Consider the following 19,480-nt stretch of genomic DNA (forward strand, 5'->3'; position numbering starts at 1 on the left):
TTGAATGCGGAATTCATTTAAAAACTAACTTAATCCACCTATGTGGTTGGAGCCTTCCTCACTCATTACCATCAATGGCTGTACACAAATTTCATCTATTTTTTAGATCTGGATTAAAAAAAGAACATAAATATCACTTAAGTGGCCATATCTCGAGACCGGGTTGCCAGATCTTCAATGTTGTGGACTAGATGGAAAGGTCTTTTGATAACCTAACCAACGATGGGTCGGATAATGGACCCGGACATAGTTTACATACATTTAAGTGAGATCCGGCTTCCAAAAAGTACATAAATATCATTTAAGTGGCCATATCTCGAGACAGGGTTGCCAGATCCTCATTGTTTTGGACTCGTTGGAAAGGTCTTTTGATAACCTAACAAACGATGGGTCGGATGGTGGTGTTTACATACATTTTAGTGAGATCCGGCTTCCAAAAAGTACATCAATATCACTTAAGTGGCCATATCTCGAGACAGGGTTGCCAGATCTTCTATGTTTTGGACTCGATGGAAAGGTCTTTTGTTATCTAACCAACGATGGGTCGGATGGTGGATCCGGACATAGTTTACATACATTTAAGTGAGATCCGGATATATGTGAAAACACATTTTTATACATAACTTTTAAACTACTTATCGAAACTTCAATCTGTATAAAACTCGATCTATGGGACCCTAAACCAAGTCGAATGCAACAAGTTCGGGTCAAATCGGTTCAGCCAGTGCCGAGAAACATGAGCTAGTTTGTTGGTCACATACATACATACACACACACATACACACACACATACACACAGACATTTGTTCAGTTTTCGATTCTGAGTCGATATGTATACATGAAGGTGGGTCTTCGACGTTTTTATACAAAGTTCATTTTGAGAGCAGGATTATAGCCTTACCTCAGTGAGGAAGGCAAAATTGGTCACTCTTTTAAAAGTCCATCGGAAAAGTCCAAAATAAAATGCAATAGTTTGTGATATTTTTGAAAGTAAACCCATAACCTGTCGAACCGAAGACACACCCTAGCTGTGTGTGTCGTTTATTTATTTCAATTAATTTCAACTTTGCGAGTCAGTTTTGAACTTAACACGATACGGAGAGGAGCACAAATGTTTTTTTTTTTTTTCAATAAGAAGTTGATCGTAAAAATAAAACATTGAAAAAATGTACACTTTTTGTCATTTCCAAGCACTTACGCACGCGGAAGTGGTTTAAAAAAGTTTAAAGTTTTAGTCAGCTTGTGAAAAGTTGGCCGCTATTCTCATCTGGCGCACCTTCGGCGGCTTGGGACTGGTGCTGGCCTGCTGAAAAAATTACAAAATTCAATCATCTTTGTGTCGAAATTTGTAAAGCTTGAAATGCATACCTTTTGCATACCATCACCCCCGTCGTCCTTTTTCCGCTCCGGCTTATCACACTTTTCGTCCCCGGTCGTAACGACTGCCGCCGCCGCTGCTTCCACGGATTTCCCAGCACCCCCCAGGAAGGACGCAAAGTCCTGCTTGTTCTCCTGCTGCTTCTGCTCGACCTTTTGCCGCAGTTCGGCGTTTTTCTGGGCGAAGCCCGTCGAGTTGGCGTTGCTGCTTCCCGCTTTGTTGCTTTTGTTTCCTCCTCCGTTGGGTCTCGTTTTGGACTTGATGATCGCCTGCAGGGGGACGAAGGCTCCGGTGCCGGCGGGGGTGTTCCGGTTGAAGCTGAGATTTTGCGGGCCGTTTGGGCCACGCTGCCTCGGGTGATGCTGGTTGTTGTTGTTGTTGTTGTTGTTTGGGCCGTTTCCGGGGTAGTATTGGGGCCGGTAGAGTTGCTGCTGGAGCTGCTGGTGATGTTGGTTGAACTGTTGGTACGCCGAGTGGTTGTTGTTTTTGTGGGGCGGCATTGGCATTTGCGGCTGGTAGCGGGGCATTGGTTGGTACTGGTTTGGGAGGAATTGGCCGGGGGGTGGCTGGTATCGGTTCTGCTGGTGGGCCAGCTGGTACGGTTGGAACTGGGCGAACGGTTGGGGCGGCATCGGCATTTGGTGATTTTGCTTTTGCTGGGGTTTGTCCGCGGGGTGTTGTTGCTTTACGGTGTCCTTGGCCGATTTGTGGTCGGAGCGCCAGGAGGACGGCGGTTTTGGCAGGTTCTTTGGCATGGGAATGTTGAGCTGAGGCGGCGTTTGGACGGCTGGCTCCTGGTCAGCACTAATTTTGAGCATTTTCTTCAGCATGTCTGTTGGGTCGCTGGAAGGTGCCGGCGGGTTGGTTGGGACTGGCGCCGATTCCTGCGCGGCAGGAGCCGCATTCGCGAGGAAGCTCTTGATGTCCCGCTCGTCCAGCGTGGTCGTCGTCGTCTGGTTTGGCTCGCGCAGCTTGTTCCACACCTTCTCAAAGTCACACCCGGCCTGGGAGTTTGCACCGTTCTCCTCCAGTGGCTTCCGGTTGGCCATCACGAACGCCTTCATCGGGTTGGGGTTCTTTTCGATGCGCTCGTTCAGACGCTTTTTGATGGATTCGGATTTTGCAGTTGGTTTGGAAGGTTTCACGCGAACCGTCTCGACGGAGCGTGCGGTCGAGGGTTGCTTGCTGGCCAATCCTCCGGGGCAGAATTCCTCCGCCGGAAGCATGATCGGTTGCGCCGGATCGACCTGTTTGTACTCAAAGTCGGCAACGCCGAAAGATATGTTCAGGATGGCGCCCTCGGCCACTCGTACGACCCGATTGCGCGTTTGCTCGATGCCGAAGATGTGCGTTCCGTTGGGGAACTGTTTGTCAAACAGAATGTCAAAATATTTGTCCTCTTTGGAGACGCTCTCCTGCCGAACGGGATTTGGATCCTTGGCCAAGTGGATGCCGATGATGGTGCCTCGATAACCGAGCGGAACCACTTCGGTTTCACGCGCAATGATCACCCGATCCAGCAGCTCGTAATTGGCCATGTAGTCGATGCTTCTTGCCTGCTTCATTCCAGGCTTGTACAGGTCCTTCGGATGAACGAACATGGTCTGCATCGTTGGCAGTTGGCGCACCGATTCAGCCGTAATTTTGACCAACTCCTCCACCGCTGCCGGTTCCAAAATCTTCGTCCCACACGATCGCTTCTCCGCCTTGGCGTGATCCTGAGCCTTTATCCACGCCACCAGCTCCTTCAACCCGGAACCTTCCTCCCTCTTCTCGCCGAATATTTCATCCTCAAACAGCACATCGCGATTTCCAAACGACTCGAGCTTCTCGAACACTTGCGGAACCTTGTCATAATACGCCTTAACCAGCTCGATCGCCTTGTCCGAGTACATCCAATTCTTCGCCATCTTTCTCGTATAGCCAACCGTTTCAATGTCCTGCGACACCAGCCTCAACTGCAGCCCAATGTTCATCTTGCCCTTCTCGTCCACGTTCAGCGACCTCCGCCCACCCGTCACCATGTAGATCGTCGACGACAGCCGACTCAGCAAATTCGCCGAAATCCCAATCGACGAGGCCGCGTCGTACGTTGTTAAGTAGTGACTCCGCGCCTCATCGTCAATCTTCAGCACCGTGTCCAAATTCGGCTCCTCGTAAATCTCAAACCTCGTCTTGATGCGCTTGTGACCGGCCGTCACATCCACGACGTGACCCATACTACCATACCACTGCGTAGCCCGCAAAAACACCACGCAGTTCTCCGGAAACATTTCCTGCACCTCCTGGTAAGGCTTCAGCGTCCTCAACGCCTCCCTCAAATCCGTCACGATCGCCTGCACCGGATACATCGTCTCACCCTGGTTCCACAGCTTGTTCAGCACGTACCGATCGTCCTTCAGCACGTACTCGCTGCCCACGCACGTCTTCACGTGCACCAGCTGCCTAATCTCGCCCAAATCAATCGCCAACCGATTGCAATGACTGAAACAAACAAAACAAATCAACTTCCGACCCCCAAAACTCCCAAAACCTCAACTCACTGCTCCACGATCGCCTTCACGCACGTGCCGAAAAACTTTTCGTTGTTCGGCCGCTCCTCGCGATCCTTCTCGTAGACCGTCTTGGCGTCCGCCACCTTCACCACCTTGGCCTCCGTCAGGTGCGGCCAGCTCACGTACACGATGCTGCCGAGCAGTTCCTGGGCTAACTGGGCGGTTGATTTGTCATCCCCCTCCTTGTCGATGGCCACCACCATGCTGGCGTTGCGGCTCGGAAAGTTGAACACCTTGACGCGGATCTCCTTCAGGATGCCCTGCAGAGTTTTGAGAAGAATTAGAAATCGGCCAAAAGGCTACATTTACGTGTTGAGATCATTGGATCGTCATTTCTCGATCCACCATCGACAAATGGTCGTGATCGTGCTATCATGTCGCACGTCGATTTTGGGTCAAATTGAGTTAAGAACGCCATTTTGTGCAGCTCTAAATGCCTCACCTTCACAGATCCCCATAATTCGATTTCAACTCTAAGATATTCAACAAAAATCGGGGAAAAACTCCATGTTCTCTCCGTAGTCTTGATATGACAGAAGTTCCGATCTAATAGTGCTATTTTGATACACCTTGCAAATTGCTGTAAGTGCGACAACTGGTCAAAGGGATTTTTTGTCAGAACGCGTTTGACACACGTACATGCCCGACTACTGTGAACATAGTTAATTATAACTCAGAACTCCGGCAACCAAATTCAACCAAACTTCGGGACAATGCATCGACAATGTTCGAAGATTGTTTTCTAAAATTCAACAAATTAAAAAAAAAACAATATATGGGTCATTCCATCTGAAGCGGAACAGCATTTGAAAATTACCCTCTCCGATCCTGCTCAAATTTGGCAGAGCTGTTGATACTATCAAAACATGCAAGAATCCCGAATTTCATCCAAATCGGACCACCCCATCCATTTTTGTACCTCCCCAAAAAATCGACTTTTTGGCGATTTTTGGCCAAACCTCCTAGTTTCAAACGGCGATAGCTCAGGAACCACAAATCTCAGAAGGTCGGTCTTAGACTCAATTTTGAAGGAAATTGGACGTAGAATCCATTTCCGTGATCAAAATGTTGATTAATTTATTTTTTCTACCTGCATTGCGCAACTGAAAACTTTAAACGGCCGTATCTCAAAACACCCCAACTAATTTTTTTTTATTTGACCTCACCATCGTGTTCCCCGGCCAATTTTACATAAGAATCACCTATCGACAGAAATGAATATGTTTCGTTCCAGAGATATCGAATTTTAAAGTTTTGTGTTTTCGAGATTACCTGCATCAGCTTCATTCGCCGCATCTGCTAGAAGCACACAGGCGGGCTGATCAATAACTGCTACCTGGCCATTTATTGAAATAATATTTCATCATAAATAATCTTCATCAAATTGAGCAAAAATTAACTGTATAATACTGTAGGAAACTGAAGTTTAATCGCAAATGTTTATCTGCTCAAAAAAATTAATGAAGTGAATTTCTGTGTTAACCCACTGGACAGAGCAATGACGACACACAGTAAAGGGCAGAATTGGATTCCGACGGAGCGAGAGGAAAATGCAATTGGGTACTAAAGCCCTATGCCAATTTTTATGTACAACGGTAAAAAACACGATTAAAAACCATTTCTGATCACTTTTTTTCATTTTAATGCAAACAAAAAATTTGACAAGACAACATTTTTTCGATGGATCAACTATGGTCCCCTTGGAACGAGCTGTCAAGTAGGAGCTTTTCTGTCAAGAAGGACCACGAGGTTAATTTTTCAAAATTGATTTAAAAATCCATTTTAAACTTTTTGTGGTTGTACAAAGGGTCATTGTACTCAGAAAAATAAGCTTTATCGCTGTAAACAATAATATCAGTAATCTAAGCTTCATTTTAGGACCCAATTCTCGGATTAGTTTTCAAAAAGCCGTAAGAGCCATTGTTAAACAAAGTCCTTTTTGCATCGGTATTCGACCTACTTACGAAAAACCAATATCAAAATGCTCGAGATTGTTCATCTACACGTCCTTCAAGTGCCCCAAACTTAAAATTTTCAATTCAATTCGGTTTTATTGGTGAATAATCAAGATACAATAAGTTCTTTTGAGATACATAACAGAGTTTTGGAGTTCCTTTCAGCTGTGTGTTATACAAATCCATTTTGGAACAATTATTACTAGTAAATAAAGGTGTCACCAAGAGTAAGAAAAAATAAGAAAAAACTTACTAAAATTGCAAGGGAAAGGGGATAGAAATAGAGAAAGCTTAAAACTAGATCACAGTTTTTTATCCTTTATAGATGTGCTTGATCATCAGCTCCCCAAGGGCCAGGAATTGATCCGCCTTGTTTCGGCAGGTCCGAAACCGCGTCATCATCTCCCCTGCGAGAGCAAAGAACTCTGGCAGGGTAAAGAGATCTTCCCCGGTAACTTCTTGCTGGGCTGCATTGCCGCTACCGGCAGCGACCACGCTTGCAAACGATCGCCCCCATCCAGGAGGGAACGCTGAGTTGTCCACTGGAACCGTACGATGACCAGCTGCCGGCACGGTTACGCTCGTACTTCGCTGAAGAGGGTGGGATGCTGCTGCTTTCTTCTTCCTCTTTTCCTGCTCCTCGAGGTAGCTTTTCCGTGCGCTGCATCCACGGTAGTTGCTGGTATGGTTACCTCCACAGTTAGCGCACTTGATGCGCGCCTTGGTTTGCTCTGCTTTGTCCCCCAAGTCCGCCTTGCACGGCAGTGCGCACGCCTCCGAGAGGTGTGACTCACCGCACTTCACGCAGCGGGGTGGGAGGTTGCAGTTCCGCGAGCCGTGGCCAAATTTCTGGCAACGGTGGCATTGCGCTGCGTCCGTCGGGTTCTTTAAGTAAAACCGCCAGTTTACCCAAAAACCGTCCAACGCCTTAGTTTTCCGCAGGTCTTGTATTTTGACGGTGCCGCGGTCGAAGTACAACAGGTACAGTGTGTGTGTACCTGTGACTGTTGTCTTCCGCGAGAGGACTTTTATGTCACGCGGCGTAATTCCAGCACCCGAGAGGTCCTTATTGAGGTCGGAGATCGGGCGGTCTTGGTACCCCTGCAAGACGACCTTAACGGCTGTCTTCTGCACGGGGTCGAACGTGTAGAACTTGTAGTTTTTATTCTTCAATTTCTCCACAACCAGGTCGAAGTTCTTGCTGTCAAATGTGTAGACTTGCACTGACGACTTACCGATTTTCAGACAATATCCGAGGCCTTCCAGCAACTCGTCAATATCGTCCGTCAACGTGTCCAAAACATAGATTGGAGGTGGTCTACGTTCTTTTGGAGGATTGTTCGTTTTTGACGTCGACACTTTTTTCCGTGCACGTCCATCGTATTCGTCGTCGTCGGTAGTGCTGCTACCGTCGGTGTTGTTGTTGTTGTTTTCTTCGTCGTCGCTCAGCATCTGGAACTCGTTCCTGATGGGAATGTTGGCGGATGTTGACGTGTTGGTCGTGGCACCGGAAGTACCGGAACGGGTTCGCACTGGTGATCTTGGAACATATCCGGGGTGTAGTAACTTTTTGTCGATTCCATCTGCGCTCACGCTCCCCTGCGCGATGGCGGTCGACACGGCGTTGGTTTGTTTACCTTTTTGCACACGGCCGGTAGACGAACTTCGCGGGTTTTTCGAGGCCGCACTCGAACTGCCACGGCCACGGCCGGCCTTTGGCATGCTGCAGGAGCAAACTCGCGGATAATCACGGTAATTTACGGCGAAAAAATCGAAAAAACGATAGAGCACTGAGCACTTGACTGCTGCCTGCTCTCGTGCTTACACGGAGGTGAAAACTTAAAATAAATGAAATTTTGTTTCATTTTCTAGAAAAACGAAAATTAGTGTCAGAGGTCACAATGGCTCTTACGGCTTTTTAAAAACTCACCCGAGAATTAATCTTGTTAGTAACACTGAAAAATAAGTGCACGATACATTATTGAGTAAAAATATGAATTAAAATGAATAAAATTTGTTGATACGTTGTACTCTAGTGAAGGACGATCACAAGGAGTAGGAAAAGGATTTCTGGAATGTATAAAACTGAAAAATGTAAGAAAATCACAAAGTTTGATCTGCTGCAAAGCGGCTAATCAGGGTGGCCACCTCGGGAAAAAACCGGGAAAACCGGGAAAAACCCGGGAATTTATTCCACCGGGAGAAAACCGGGAAAAACTCGGGAATTCGACTGACAAACCGGGAAAATATTTTAAGTTTAGTTAAAATTCGACAAATTCCTCTTAAATGAATGTATACTTTTCTCTATTAGAATATTATTCAAGTTATTCTTAATGAAGAATTCGGGAAAATAATGTTTAAATTTGTGTAATAGACTCAAGCTACTAGGCTTTGGTTGTTTTTTTTTTTTTTTTTTTTTTTTTCTGTTGAGTATTCCATGATATATTTCTTTGGCGAGGGGTTAACTACAATTACCACTACACCACCGGACCCGGTTTAAAAAACAAATGTTTGATAAGCTGCAATTTTTCCGATCAAGTTCGCGTGTCAATAGAAAATTTACTCAGCGCTATGATTTTTGAAGTCTTATTTCAATAAGTATTGAATTTCATAAGCACAATAAACAATTTATTTTTATTTTATTATTTATTTCAATATCAACTTGAGGGTGCACAGCAGCCAAGGAAGTTGTTGCCATTTTATTCCAAAATTGTCAAACTTACGGATTTAACCCTTCAACAATATGATTGTAAAAAGAGTCAAAATCTGCTTTATTTTTTTTTGTAGACAGTAACTTTAGGGAATAAATAACCGATAGTTCCCATAATTTCGAAGATACTAAAATTTGCGTACCGAAAATCGTGGTGCTAAAAGCTTAGCAGAGAATACAGTTCAGACGCGATTATCCGAAGGCCTCGGAAAAAAATTGAAACAAAAAGCCACAGTTTCAACATTTGCATGAAAAAAGTTTTTTTAAATGCATTTCACACTAGTTCAGTTGTTTTGCAATGTAAAATGTAAGATTTGACGAAAACAAAAATTTTAGCGAAAAAAAAATTAGCATCGAAAATTTTTAAAAATTCAAATGATTTTTAAATCAACCCAAACATGCTAAAAATGATTCTGAACGCAGGTGAATGGATCAAAAATTGATTTCAGTTGATTCCACTTAAATTTTCATTATAATTTTGAAGTTTTTTGAAAAAAAAATTGCCCCCTGATTTTCGGGCCAAAATTTTAAATAAAATTTGTACCAGCCTAAACTACTTTAAATGATTTAGAATTATGAAATCCAAGATGGCGTCCAAAATGGCTGAAATGAAATATTGAAAAAATGCATTTTAAAAATTTAATAGGCAATCAACCACTCAACAGCGACTTAAATTAAGTCGCAGAAATCGAATTTGATGTTAAAAGTAAGAAAATAAAAAAATACGAATTGTTTTTATTGTTCAAACCTTCGGATAATCGAGACGGACTGTTTACAATTTTTACTGTAAAACATTTGGTGGAATTTCAAAAATCTATTTTCAGTAGTATTTTACATCCTTACCAAAAATCATGATTTTCTGAGTTCAATATTCCACTTTTCATACGAATTTTTCAGTTCAACCCATATAACCATTTTTATGGTTGTAGTACCTGAACTCAAAAAATCGTATGAAAAGTGGGATATTGAACTCAGAAAATCATGATTTTTGGTAAGGGTGTATAAGATGATGTTTGGCTTTCTCAGTCAAACAAATTATTAAGGACAAATTGCAATGAACTTTGTGTTTGTGTTTTTAAATCAGATTCGAGTACTTTTGTATAATTTTAAAATGTCGGAAATATTTGGAATTTAAGATATTTTTATATAGTTATTTGAGAATCTTTCAACAGTTAAATGCCTATCAAATTGTGTTCAAATTCAGAACATTTGAAAAAATATCTTTCTTTTAAAATTTATTTTAAAATTGTAATTTAAATTTTAAATAAAATTTTCAGATATTTTAAAATTACAATATTTTCAGAGTTCAACTGCATAATAGTCATTTCAATACAAACAGTCACATTTTATTTTTATTCAAACACAAAAATTTAGTTTTTGTTGGGTTTTATTTAATTCTCATCTGAAAATTCCGTAAAAAAAGATTAACTGAATTTTGACTGTTTCGGTTGTGTTGTTCAGAAAATCGCAGCACGATCAATTGATTTTTTACCATTCTGTGTTACTCAAAAATTTCAAAACATCCAAACATGTTTATTTTTTCTTTTTTCAATAAATTTGGCACGGCTCATACAAAGGATGTATTGAGAATTATGTTTATGTTTGCGCGATCTGGGAGTCGCGATGAGGGGTTGAAGTACAGGCCAACTCAGAGGGTTTTTTTTGGACAGTTACATTTTTTCTAGAAATCGAATCAGCAAAAAAAAATTAAGGTACCGATTGTTTATAAATATATGGCACTCTTTTTCTGGAAGAATCGTTCTTCTTGAACTTAAAAAGCTTTTTCAATGAAAACTGAAGAGTATTTGTATAAATGTTGTTGTCTTTTGCAAATCTTTTCTACCCATACTCATACCCAACATTGTAAATGCTATTTCCTGCTTTCCAGTAATAATTTATGTAATTCTTAAATTTAATACAAAACGATTTTTTATTGATTTTAAGTTAAGAAAAATTGTGGAGCATGGAGATGAAAAATCACAAGCATTATGGAAATTAAGGATTTGGACTAAAAACTGTTAAAAACGGCTTCTTACTTTTTGTACTCAATTTAAAAGCTTTCTTGAGAAATAAAAATATTGAACCAAATGTATACGTTGCGTATGCGTTCAAAAAGAATTTTGATACTAACGTCAATCTATAAAAAAAAACATTGTAATTTGATTTAAAACTATATGGAAAAATTCCTTCTGGCCTCGGGAGAAAACCGGGAAAAAACCGGGAAATTGAAAATCCAAATCTGGTGGCCACCCTGGGCTAATTCTCCAAATTTAGTTGCGATGATTTCGACACCGTCCGAACAACAGTGTTTTTTTTCATCTATCATTCTTGGATTCTTGGAACACAATACGGCTGCTGTCCTCACGTATAAGGATTTTTTTAATTAAATGTACCTTGACCAAAATCATATTTTAATGAAATGGAGCTGGCTCACTATATAAAAATTGATTTAATATGATCAATCTAAACCATAAATCAGAATTATGGTAAAGTGTCAATAATAAACTATAATAATAATAATTATAAAGCAGGTTTTGGGGTTTTTGCTAAATGGCACTATTTTGCTCCACTTCATTAATTTTTTTGAGCAGATAAACATTTGTGATTAAACTTCAGTTTCCTACAGTATTATACAGTTGATTTTTGCTCAATTTGATGAAGATTATTTATGATGAAATATTATTTCAATAAATGGCCAGGTAGCAGTTATTGATCAGCCCGCCTGTGTGCTTCTAGCAGATGCGGCGAATGAAGCTGATGCAGGTAATCTCGAAAACACAAAACTTTAAAATTCGATATCTCTGGAACGAAACATATTCATTTCTGTCGATAGGTGATTCTTATGTAAAATTGGCCGGAGAACACGATGGTGAGGTCAAATAAAAAAAATAAGTTGGGGTGTTTTGAGATACGGCCGTTTAATGTTTTCAATTGCGCAATACAGGTAGAAAAAATAAATTAATCAACATTTTGATCACGGAAATAGATTCTACGTCCGATTTCCTTCAAAATTGAGTCCAAGAACGACCTTCTGAGATTTGTGGTTCCTGAGCTATCGCCGTTTGAAACTAGGAGGTTTGGCCAAAAATCGCCAAAAAGTCAATTTTTTGGGGAGGTACAAAAATGGAGGGGGTGGTCCGATTTGGATGAAATTCGGGATTCTTGCATGTTTTGATAGTATCAACAGCTCAGCCAAATTTGAGCAGGATCGGAGAGGGTAATTTTCAAATTTGCACTTTTTCGTGCACAGTTGAGATGGAATGACCCATATTTAAAAAAAAAATTTCATATTTCAAAAATTTAGGAAATAATTTTAAAGATTAAAAAACAAGATTCTAAAATTAAAAAAAATAATCAAAATTAAAAACATTTTTTTTCTAAATCTATTTTTTTTTTAATTCAATAGATTTAAAAAAAATGAAAATTAAGGGATTTAGAAAAGCTTTTCGTTTCAATTTTTTAAATATTTTTTTATTAAAAAAAACAAATTTCTTAAATGTAAAACTTCTAAAACTTCTGAATATTATTTTTTTTAAAATAAATTTTCCTTTTTTTAAATTTTAGTTGAAGAAAAATCTAAATTTCCTACAATTTTTGAAATAAAAAAAAAAAACAAACAACAAACTAAAATTCAAAATGGGGCATAAGCATTTTGACATTTAGGACTATTTTGCAAATACTAAGCCAACAGATAACTCACGGCGTGTTTTCTAGAACAACCTTATCAAGAAAAAATAGTCATCGCTGTTTTCAAATGTGTCTTATAGGAAATTTTCTCAGCTTTCCAATGCTTCTAAGAGCGAAATGTTTCATCGGGAAATTTCTGAGATATCTTTATTTTAAGTTTTTTTGTTTAAAAATCCTTCATCATTTATAGAAAACTTTTTAAAAACAGTTCAGAAAACTAGTCAAATGACTTGTTTTATGTGTCATTTACTCATCAAAATGGGCAAAATAAAACAAGAAACAAATTTGTAGAATGTTGCAAATCGCTAAACATTTTTAAAATTATATTTTAACTGAATTTTGAACTTGTTGAATTTATTCAGTAATAAGAATTATAAAACCGTATTTAAATGAAATTTTTACTACAATTAATAGATTATTACATTATTTTTGTGAACATATATCACGTGTCTGCTCTGATTCGGCTGATAGTACCAAATTTTTTGTTGTGTGAGATTGTTATTGCATTTTTATAAATAAATATGGTATTTACTTTGTTTAAGGAAATATCACCAGGATTTAACCATTAATCAGGAACATAAATACAAAACATGATTTAAAATCGGAAATGTACTACAAATTACTGTTGCATGCTTCAAAAGTCATATTTTCATAGGTATATATATATATATATATATATACAAGCCTTACCCGAAAAACTTCGTTCTGCCTTTTTTCGTTTGTTGACGTTTTTAGCTCTTTGGCTTTTTCAGCCTTCTGCGATCAAAATTTGATTATACGTAGCTTTTCTCATACAATCGGCAGATTTTCCGGAATCGGTTCCAGAGTGGCCAAAGTTGTAACTTTTTGGCGTAAGAACCTTCTTTGGGCTTATACGAACCCAATGCAACAAAAAGCACCTCGATCCGACGCTCCGTATTGAACTGATTCGCGTTCGAACAAAACCGTCGAAATTTTTTATATATATAGATAGATTATTTTTTATTTTTTTACTATTGAAAGTATCATTATAATTTTGTGTTTCAACTGAGAATGTTGAAAACACCTTATTAATTATAACAAAAATCAAACATAAGCCTTCATTACAAGCTATTTGAACAAAACTCAAGATACTTGTTAAACGTTTTTAAAACAGATAAGACTTCTATAACATTGCTGATTACTTGATCATTTCATACAAAAAAAAAGAAAACAAAAAAAACCTTTCATACTCATGAAAAGTATTTCTCCTGAAACTCTACACAGTAATTTGTAGTTCAATTTCAAGTAAATAACATGTTTTGGTATCCATGCAACTGGTTAATGTTTGGTTAAGGAAATATGATATTTATTCATAAAAATCTAATTACCCTTAAAAATCTCAAACCTGCAAAAAAATCGGTTGTATCAGCTAAATCCAAGCTAAATCAGAGCAGACGGCTGATATTTGTACACAAAAATTTTGTAATAATCTATTAATTCTTGTAAACATATATTTAAATACGGTTTTCTGATTTTAATTTCTGAATAAATCCCGCATATTCAGAAACTCAATTAAAACTTAATTTTTAAAATATTTAGCAATTTGCAACCTTTTACAAAGTTGTTTCTTGTATAATTTTGCACATTTTTATGAGTAAATGACACATAAAACACGTCATTTGACATGTTTCCTTAACTGTTATTAAAAAGTTTCTAATAAATGATGAAGGATTTTCAAACAAAAAACTTAATATAAAGATATCTCAGAAATTTCTCGATGAAACATTTCGCTCTTAGAAGCATTGGAAAGCTGAGAAAATTTCCTATAAGACACATTTGAAAGTAGCGATGACTATTTTTTCTCCTTAAGGTTGCCCAGAAAACACACCGTGTAACTATTTAACAAACCCCGCAGCCTAAAAGGTTTAAAGGTAAAATGCCAGCTAGGTATATACATTCCAAGTTTTGTGAAAATAATACTTATTTTCTCGGAATTTGTTAAATAGTTCCGGCAGTCAGAATGCTTTTCCAATTTTTTTCTCGTGTTGCTCCAAAAATTTCAGAAAATTTCAAAATACAAAAAAAATCAAATATCGAAAATTTCAAGAAATTACAAATTAAAAAAACCTTCGAATTTGTTTTAAATGTCTAAAATTTCAAAAAAATCAAAAATTTCAAAATGTTATAATTTCTAAAATAAAATAAAAACCTAAACTAAACATGAAAATTTAGAATTCTCCAAAAATTTCAAATTCAATAAAATTAAAATTTTCTAGAATTTTTGAATTTTATAGATTAAAAAAATAATTTAAAAATTAAAAACTATATTTTTGTTTCTCAAATTGTAAAATTTTAAAATTTATTCTTTTTTTTATATTTTTAAATTTCCTTTGTTTTGATATTTTAAAACTTCATTTGCTTTGATATTTTTAAATTTTCATATTTTGAACTTTAAGTTTTTTATGTTTTTATTTTCCGATCTCACTAGGTTTTTTGGCCAAATTTTCCCTAGTTTTTGTTTCATTGCATTTGAAGAACCTTCTGTTGCCAAACGGTTATTGAAAAGGAAATAGTTGCAATGAACACCAAATCTCTATGAACCAGTGATTCACACAAGTTGTAAAATTGTTATTTCGGTAAATAAAATGAATTGAATTGAAAAAAAAAATGTTTTTATTCACATTTTTAAGCGAAGATGGCGTTACGAACGGTGCACGCCCAAATTGTAAAAATCCTGCAGTAGTACCAACATTACAAAAAGCAAGTGTGCCATGGCATGACAGCAACACTTTTTTTCTAATGTTGATACCACAACACGATTCTGACATTTCGGGCGTGCACCATTCGTAACGCCATTTTCGCTTCAAAATCTGGATATTTTTAAATGTTATGAATGGCCAAAACCCCAGAGTTTCTAAAATTCCTCAAAATCCTGAACATAAAAAAATGAAAATAGAAAAAATTAAAAAGCTGATTTTATAATTTCTAAAGTTTTAAAAAAATATTAAATAATTTCAAAACTAAAAAAAATAAAAATTAAGAATATAAAAATTAATAAATCTTAAAAGTAAAAAAAAAGTTGCATTGCTAAATTTTAAAATTTGGATGTTTTGAAATTTTTACGCGAACTATTAAAATTTTTATGATTTTAAATTTTGCCAGTGGTGGCCACGCTGTTAAAAAACCAGAACAAAAACAATTGCTTTAAAAAAATAAAAATCAATTGTTTATAATTTCTAAATATTCAAAGATTTAAAAAAAATCAAAATACAAAAATTGGACTATAAAAAATTAAAATAAAAAAATCAAAACTATAAAAAGTTTAAAATTTTTTATATTTTTTTAAATCTCAAATTTCTACACGTTATAAATTAATAAGTTTTAAAAAATTCTAAAAATCTGATTTTCGTGTTTTTTTATTGTTACATTTTTATATTTTAACTTTTAAAATTTTAAGGTTTTTAAATTTTGCCAGTGGCGGTTCAAAAATGTTTGAACATTATAAACATTTCACGGTCGGAAATTGAAAAAAAAAATCTACTTGGTTTAGGGATGGCCCCATATCGAAGCTCCGGATTATCGATGTTTTACTGGATTTATACACGATCCCATATCCGAATCCCGTATCAAAACCCAAGTCATGATTTCTTTTTTTTTTTGTTTCAATAAAAACGAACGCAAAAGTGCTATTATAAATCAGATGGTAGATCAAAATCTTAAAAACTCAATCGTGAGTCGAGAAATTACGATCGAGTACAATGAACACCCCGTTAGAATATAACTTACGTGATACTTGAGGTGCTTCATCGTTGGGAATCCCTTGATGTATCCGTCCAGAATGGCCCCCTTCGACGGACCGAGCACGAGCTTATTCTCCGGCACGTACAACTAGCCAAAAGAAAGAAACCGATCAAAACAGGCGTCACCACGCGGCACAAATTCGTACGTCATCGCGGTAGATTGGAATCTCCTTCACTTTGAGCTCCGCCACGTCGTCCAACCCGTAATTCGCACCCAGGAACGCACTGCCCTGCTCATCGTACTGGAACAGCATCATCGGACCGTGCACGTTCCGCTGCTTTTCCTCGTCGGTCAGGAACGCGTCGCACGGCTCCATCGCCTTCAGCAGACGCTTCTCGTCGATAAAGGGGATCAATACGACCGCCTCCCAGGCCTGCTGCTTGCCGTTCAGATCCGTACCGAAGTTCTCCGGGTAGTAATCGATCACGCAGCTTTCGGGGTCGGTCATCAGCTTGTGGTACGCAGTCGGGAGGTGGTCTTTACTGGCCGCCGGCAGCACACTCAGCAGCTGCTGGAACGGGAGGAACGGTTTGCCCATTTCAAAGTTCAGCTTGAAGTTTTTGAAGTTTTGGACGTCGCTGATGAAGGGCGCGTAGTGATGCGGGTAGTACCAGGCCCAGGAGGACACTCCCCGGTAGTAGTAGAGGAGGGTCCACTGGAGAGCGCGAATGTAGCATTCCGCCTGCTCGGCGCGGGTCTCCCTGAAAAGAAACAACTTGATTTCAGGAACGGCAAAGCAACAGATTTAAACCCCGATCCTCACTCGTTAAATTCGCCGTAGCCCATCTTGGTCATGTAGTAGTTGCGCTTGTACGCGGCAAATTCCTTCTCGAACAGCTCCGGATCGTTCTCGATGTCCTCGGCCGAGTAGCGTTCGCCGCCGCCGCCATCCTCATCGTCATCTAGGAACATGTCCTCCGATGCCTTGATCAGCGCCGACAGGTCCATGTCCATGTCGGCCTTGATTTCCTCGAGTGTCACGTCGAAGGCCTCCGTCTGAAAAGGGATTGTGTTGAATAGGCTGGAGATTCTACCAACGGATAGCTACTCACATCATTGGCGCCCCGCTTTGCCTTAAAGTACTGCAGGTCGGTGTAGTTCTCCAGAAAGATGTCCCGATCGAACCGGGCCAACCGCTCCATCAGCACTTCCAACCGCTCCAGGTTCAGGATGCCTCCCTCGTTGATGTACCCGTCCAGCCCGGGCAGAACGTCCATGTACGCTTGGAACAGCGTCGGCAGCGCGTTCTCGTTGATGTGAAGGTTGGGCAAATGAGGAATGAAATCGTTGCCAACCATGTAACCCATCAAGACCCAGTCGTCGATCAGCTTGTAAGGGTTGAACTCGAACTTTAGTTTGTCTCGCACGGGGGCAAACTCCAGCTCCAGATACTCGCGGAGCAGCGTCAGATGCAACAGATAGAAGCGCGTCTCCTCCACGATCGACGACTTCTTGTCGTTCTTGCCGAATTTGACCTCCTCCCGAAGCAGCGAAAAGTGCCGCTCGTGGGTGCACAGGCCCAGCATGATCAAATCCGCATCCAGCCCGTACAAACAGTGGCGCGTGTTCGAATCAAACCCGGGCGATGCTTTCGCGTGCCGAATGTACTCCATGATTTTGTGCTCGCCCTCCCCTGGCGTCTCGTGGCCACTCAACACCACCTTGCAGTGCTTCCACAGCGGATTCGTGCTGACCTTTACCTTGATAAAGTGCTCCAAGGCGCGCTGCAACCGCACCATAAAGCTCGTCCCTGGCGTGATACAGTTACTGTCGAACCGGGCCTCCAGCGGCAGCACATCGCCCTTCTTCTCCGCCTGCTCAACCTGCTCCTGCGCTTCCCGAGCCGACCGGAACCGCCTTCCCCGCTGCTGGTTCATCTTGGCCCGCGGTGCTACCCCGTCAACCGCGATAAAGAACAACTTCTGCGGACGGATCATCCGGAACAGAAACTCCAAATAGTGAAAGATGTCACTAAAAATCTGCTCCTCCGTGATCCGGAAGAACACGTCCGAATCGTTCGGATGCGAACAGTTGTGAATAATTCCGTTCATGTCCAGATACAAATTGTCAAAGTCCGGCACCTACAATCAAAATGCATCAATTCTACCATCCAACCCAATCCCAATCCAAAAATTACCTGATTCTCTCGAACCAGCTCGCTCAAGCACGGATACCGTTCGCTCATATAGCGAAAAAACTTGGGGACTCCCATCGTGACGCGCTCTTCTGCTTACAATCTGTACAGTCGTCGAGTATATCTCCACTCTAGCTCGTGGTCCAAACCTGTGCGGGAGGGAAATCGATGCAATTTAGTGCCGATAAAAGTAATTTGTTGCGAAATAAACGAATTCAAACAAAGGACACGAACCAAACTTGCTGTAAACACCACGGAAATTAGAAATGGAAATCGCGCAACGGTGACTGACAGCTGTCTGCAGGTGAAAGTTGATTTAGCGCGAAACGTCAACGGTGCACGCTTGGAGATGGATTGCGCAAGATTGGGTTAAGAATATATGTTTTGCTGCTGTGAACTGACAAGAGGGTAAATTTCAAGGAATGCAAAAGTGAGCTCATATCTCGGCTCGGCTGTTCGGACCTTCTAAGGAAGAAACACAATATTTTTCGAAAACAATATTTTAAAAATTTTTGAATCAAGACTAACTTTTCAAAAGGACGTAATATTGAATGTTTGGACGTGTACCTATTTTTCTCAATAGTCTTCAACCGAAAACGCCAAATGGATCAGAAAATTGGGTCCTAAAATTAAGTTTCAATTTGTGATATTATTGTTCACAACGATAAAGCTTGATTTTCTGAGTACAATGACCCTTTGATCGACCTCAAGAATTTAAAATGGATTTTCAATTCAATTTTTAAAAAATAACTTCACGGCCCAATAAAAAACAACTTCAATAGGATTGCCAAGCCTCGTGGCGCGATGGTTAGCGGTTTAGGCTGACGATCTCTAAGTTTCTATGAGGTGCAGGATCGATTCTAGCCTTATCCTCCTGGAGTTTTTCGTTCAAAGTTTGTCCCGTTTAACATTAATATTCAGTCTGCAAAGACGGTGTGACTCGAGGTGTGACTGCCTCTTCTAGTTCAAACTTAAAAAAGAAAAAAAAATACAAAATGTTTACTATTGAAAAACATTTAACATTTAAATAAATTCAAAATTAAAAAACTCAAAAAATTCAGCACTTAAAATAATTTTAAAATAATAAATCAATGATTCTGAAATCTTCAATTTTTAAATTTAGAATAACAAAAATTCAAAAAAAAATCTAAAATTTCATGAATATTAAAGTTTTTAATATTCAAAATTTCAGTTTGGTGCAGCGTGCATAAAAATTTAACATTTATTCATTCGGCATTTTTTTTTCAAAACAATAAGTTGTTATTTAATTAAGAATTTAAGAAACAAAAAAAATTGTTC

At 39.3% G+C, this 19,480-nt stretch overlaps 1 protein-coding gene across 2 annotated transcripts; it reads right to left on the reverse strand.

Moving 5' to 3' along the window:
- Nucleotides 1–1,098: 1,098 nt before the first annotated feature.
- Nucleotides 1,099–18,342, reverse strand: LOC120414807 (5'-3' exoribonuclease 1). 2 transcript variants are annotated; one of them, XM_039576126.2, is made up of 8 exons: nt 18,185–18,342; nt 17,100–18,128; nt 16,811–17,043; nt 16,193–16,748; nt 16,033–16,134; nt 3,922–4,193; nt 1,369–3,862; nt 1,099–1,303 (listed from the first exon to the last, which is right to left on the reverse strand). In XM_039576126.2, exons 1-8 carry the CDS (start codon nt 18,257–18,259, stop codon nt 1,232–1,234), a joined length of 4,833 nt encoding a protein of 1,610 aa, XP_039432060.1. In that variant the 5' UTR covers nt 18,260–18,342; the 3' UTR covers nt 1,099–1,231. The 2 variants fall into 2 exon arrangements, with proteins under 2 accessions (XP_039432060.1, XP_039432059.1); XM_039576125.2 differs by having other exon boundaries at nt 1,099–1,306.
- Between the last annotated feature and the right edge of the window lie 1,138 nt (nt 18,343–19,480).

Source organism: Culex pipiens, chromosome 3, assembly GCF_016801865.2.
Source record: "Culex pipiens pallens isolate TS chromosome 3, TS_CPP_V2, whole genome shotgun sequence".
NCBI lineage: Eukaryota > Metazoa > Arthropoda > Insecta > Diptera > Culicidae > Culex > Culex pipiens.

Coding starts and splice junctions, on each gene's coding strand:
- LOC120414807 (XM_039576125.2), bottom strand. CDS start 18,259: ATGGGAGTCCCCAAGTTTTTTCGCTATATGAGCGAACGGTATCCGTGC. Junction 18,129..18,184: donor AGCTGGTTCGAGAGAATCAG/GTAATTTTTGGA, acceptor TTTTGATTGTAG/GTGCCGGACTTTGACAATTT. Junction 16,749..16,810: donor GGCTACGGCGAATTTAACGA/GTGAGGATCGGG, acceptor GTTTCTTTTCAG/GGAGACCCGCGCCGAGCAGG.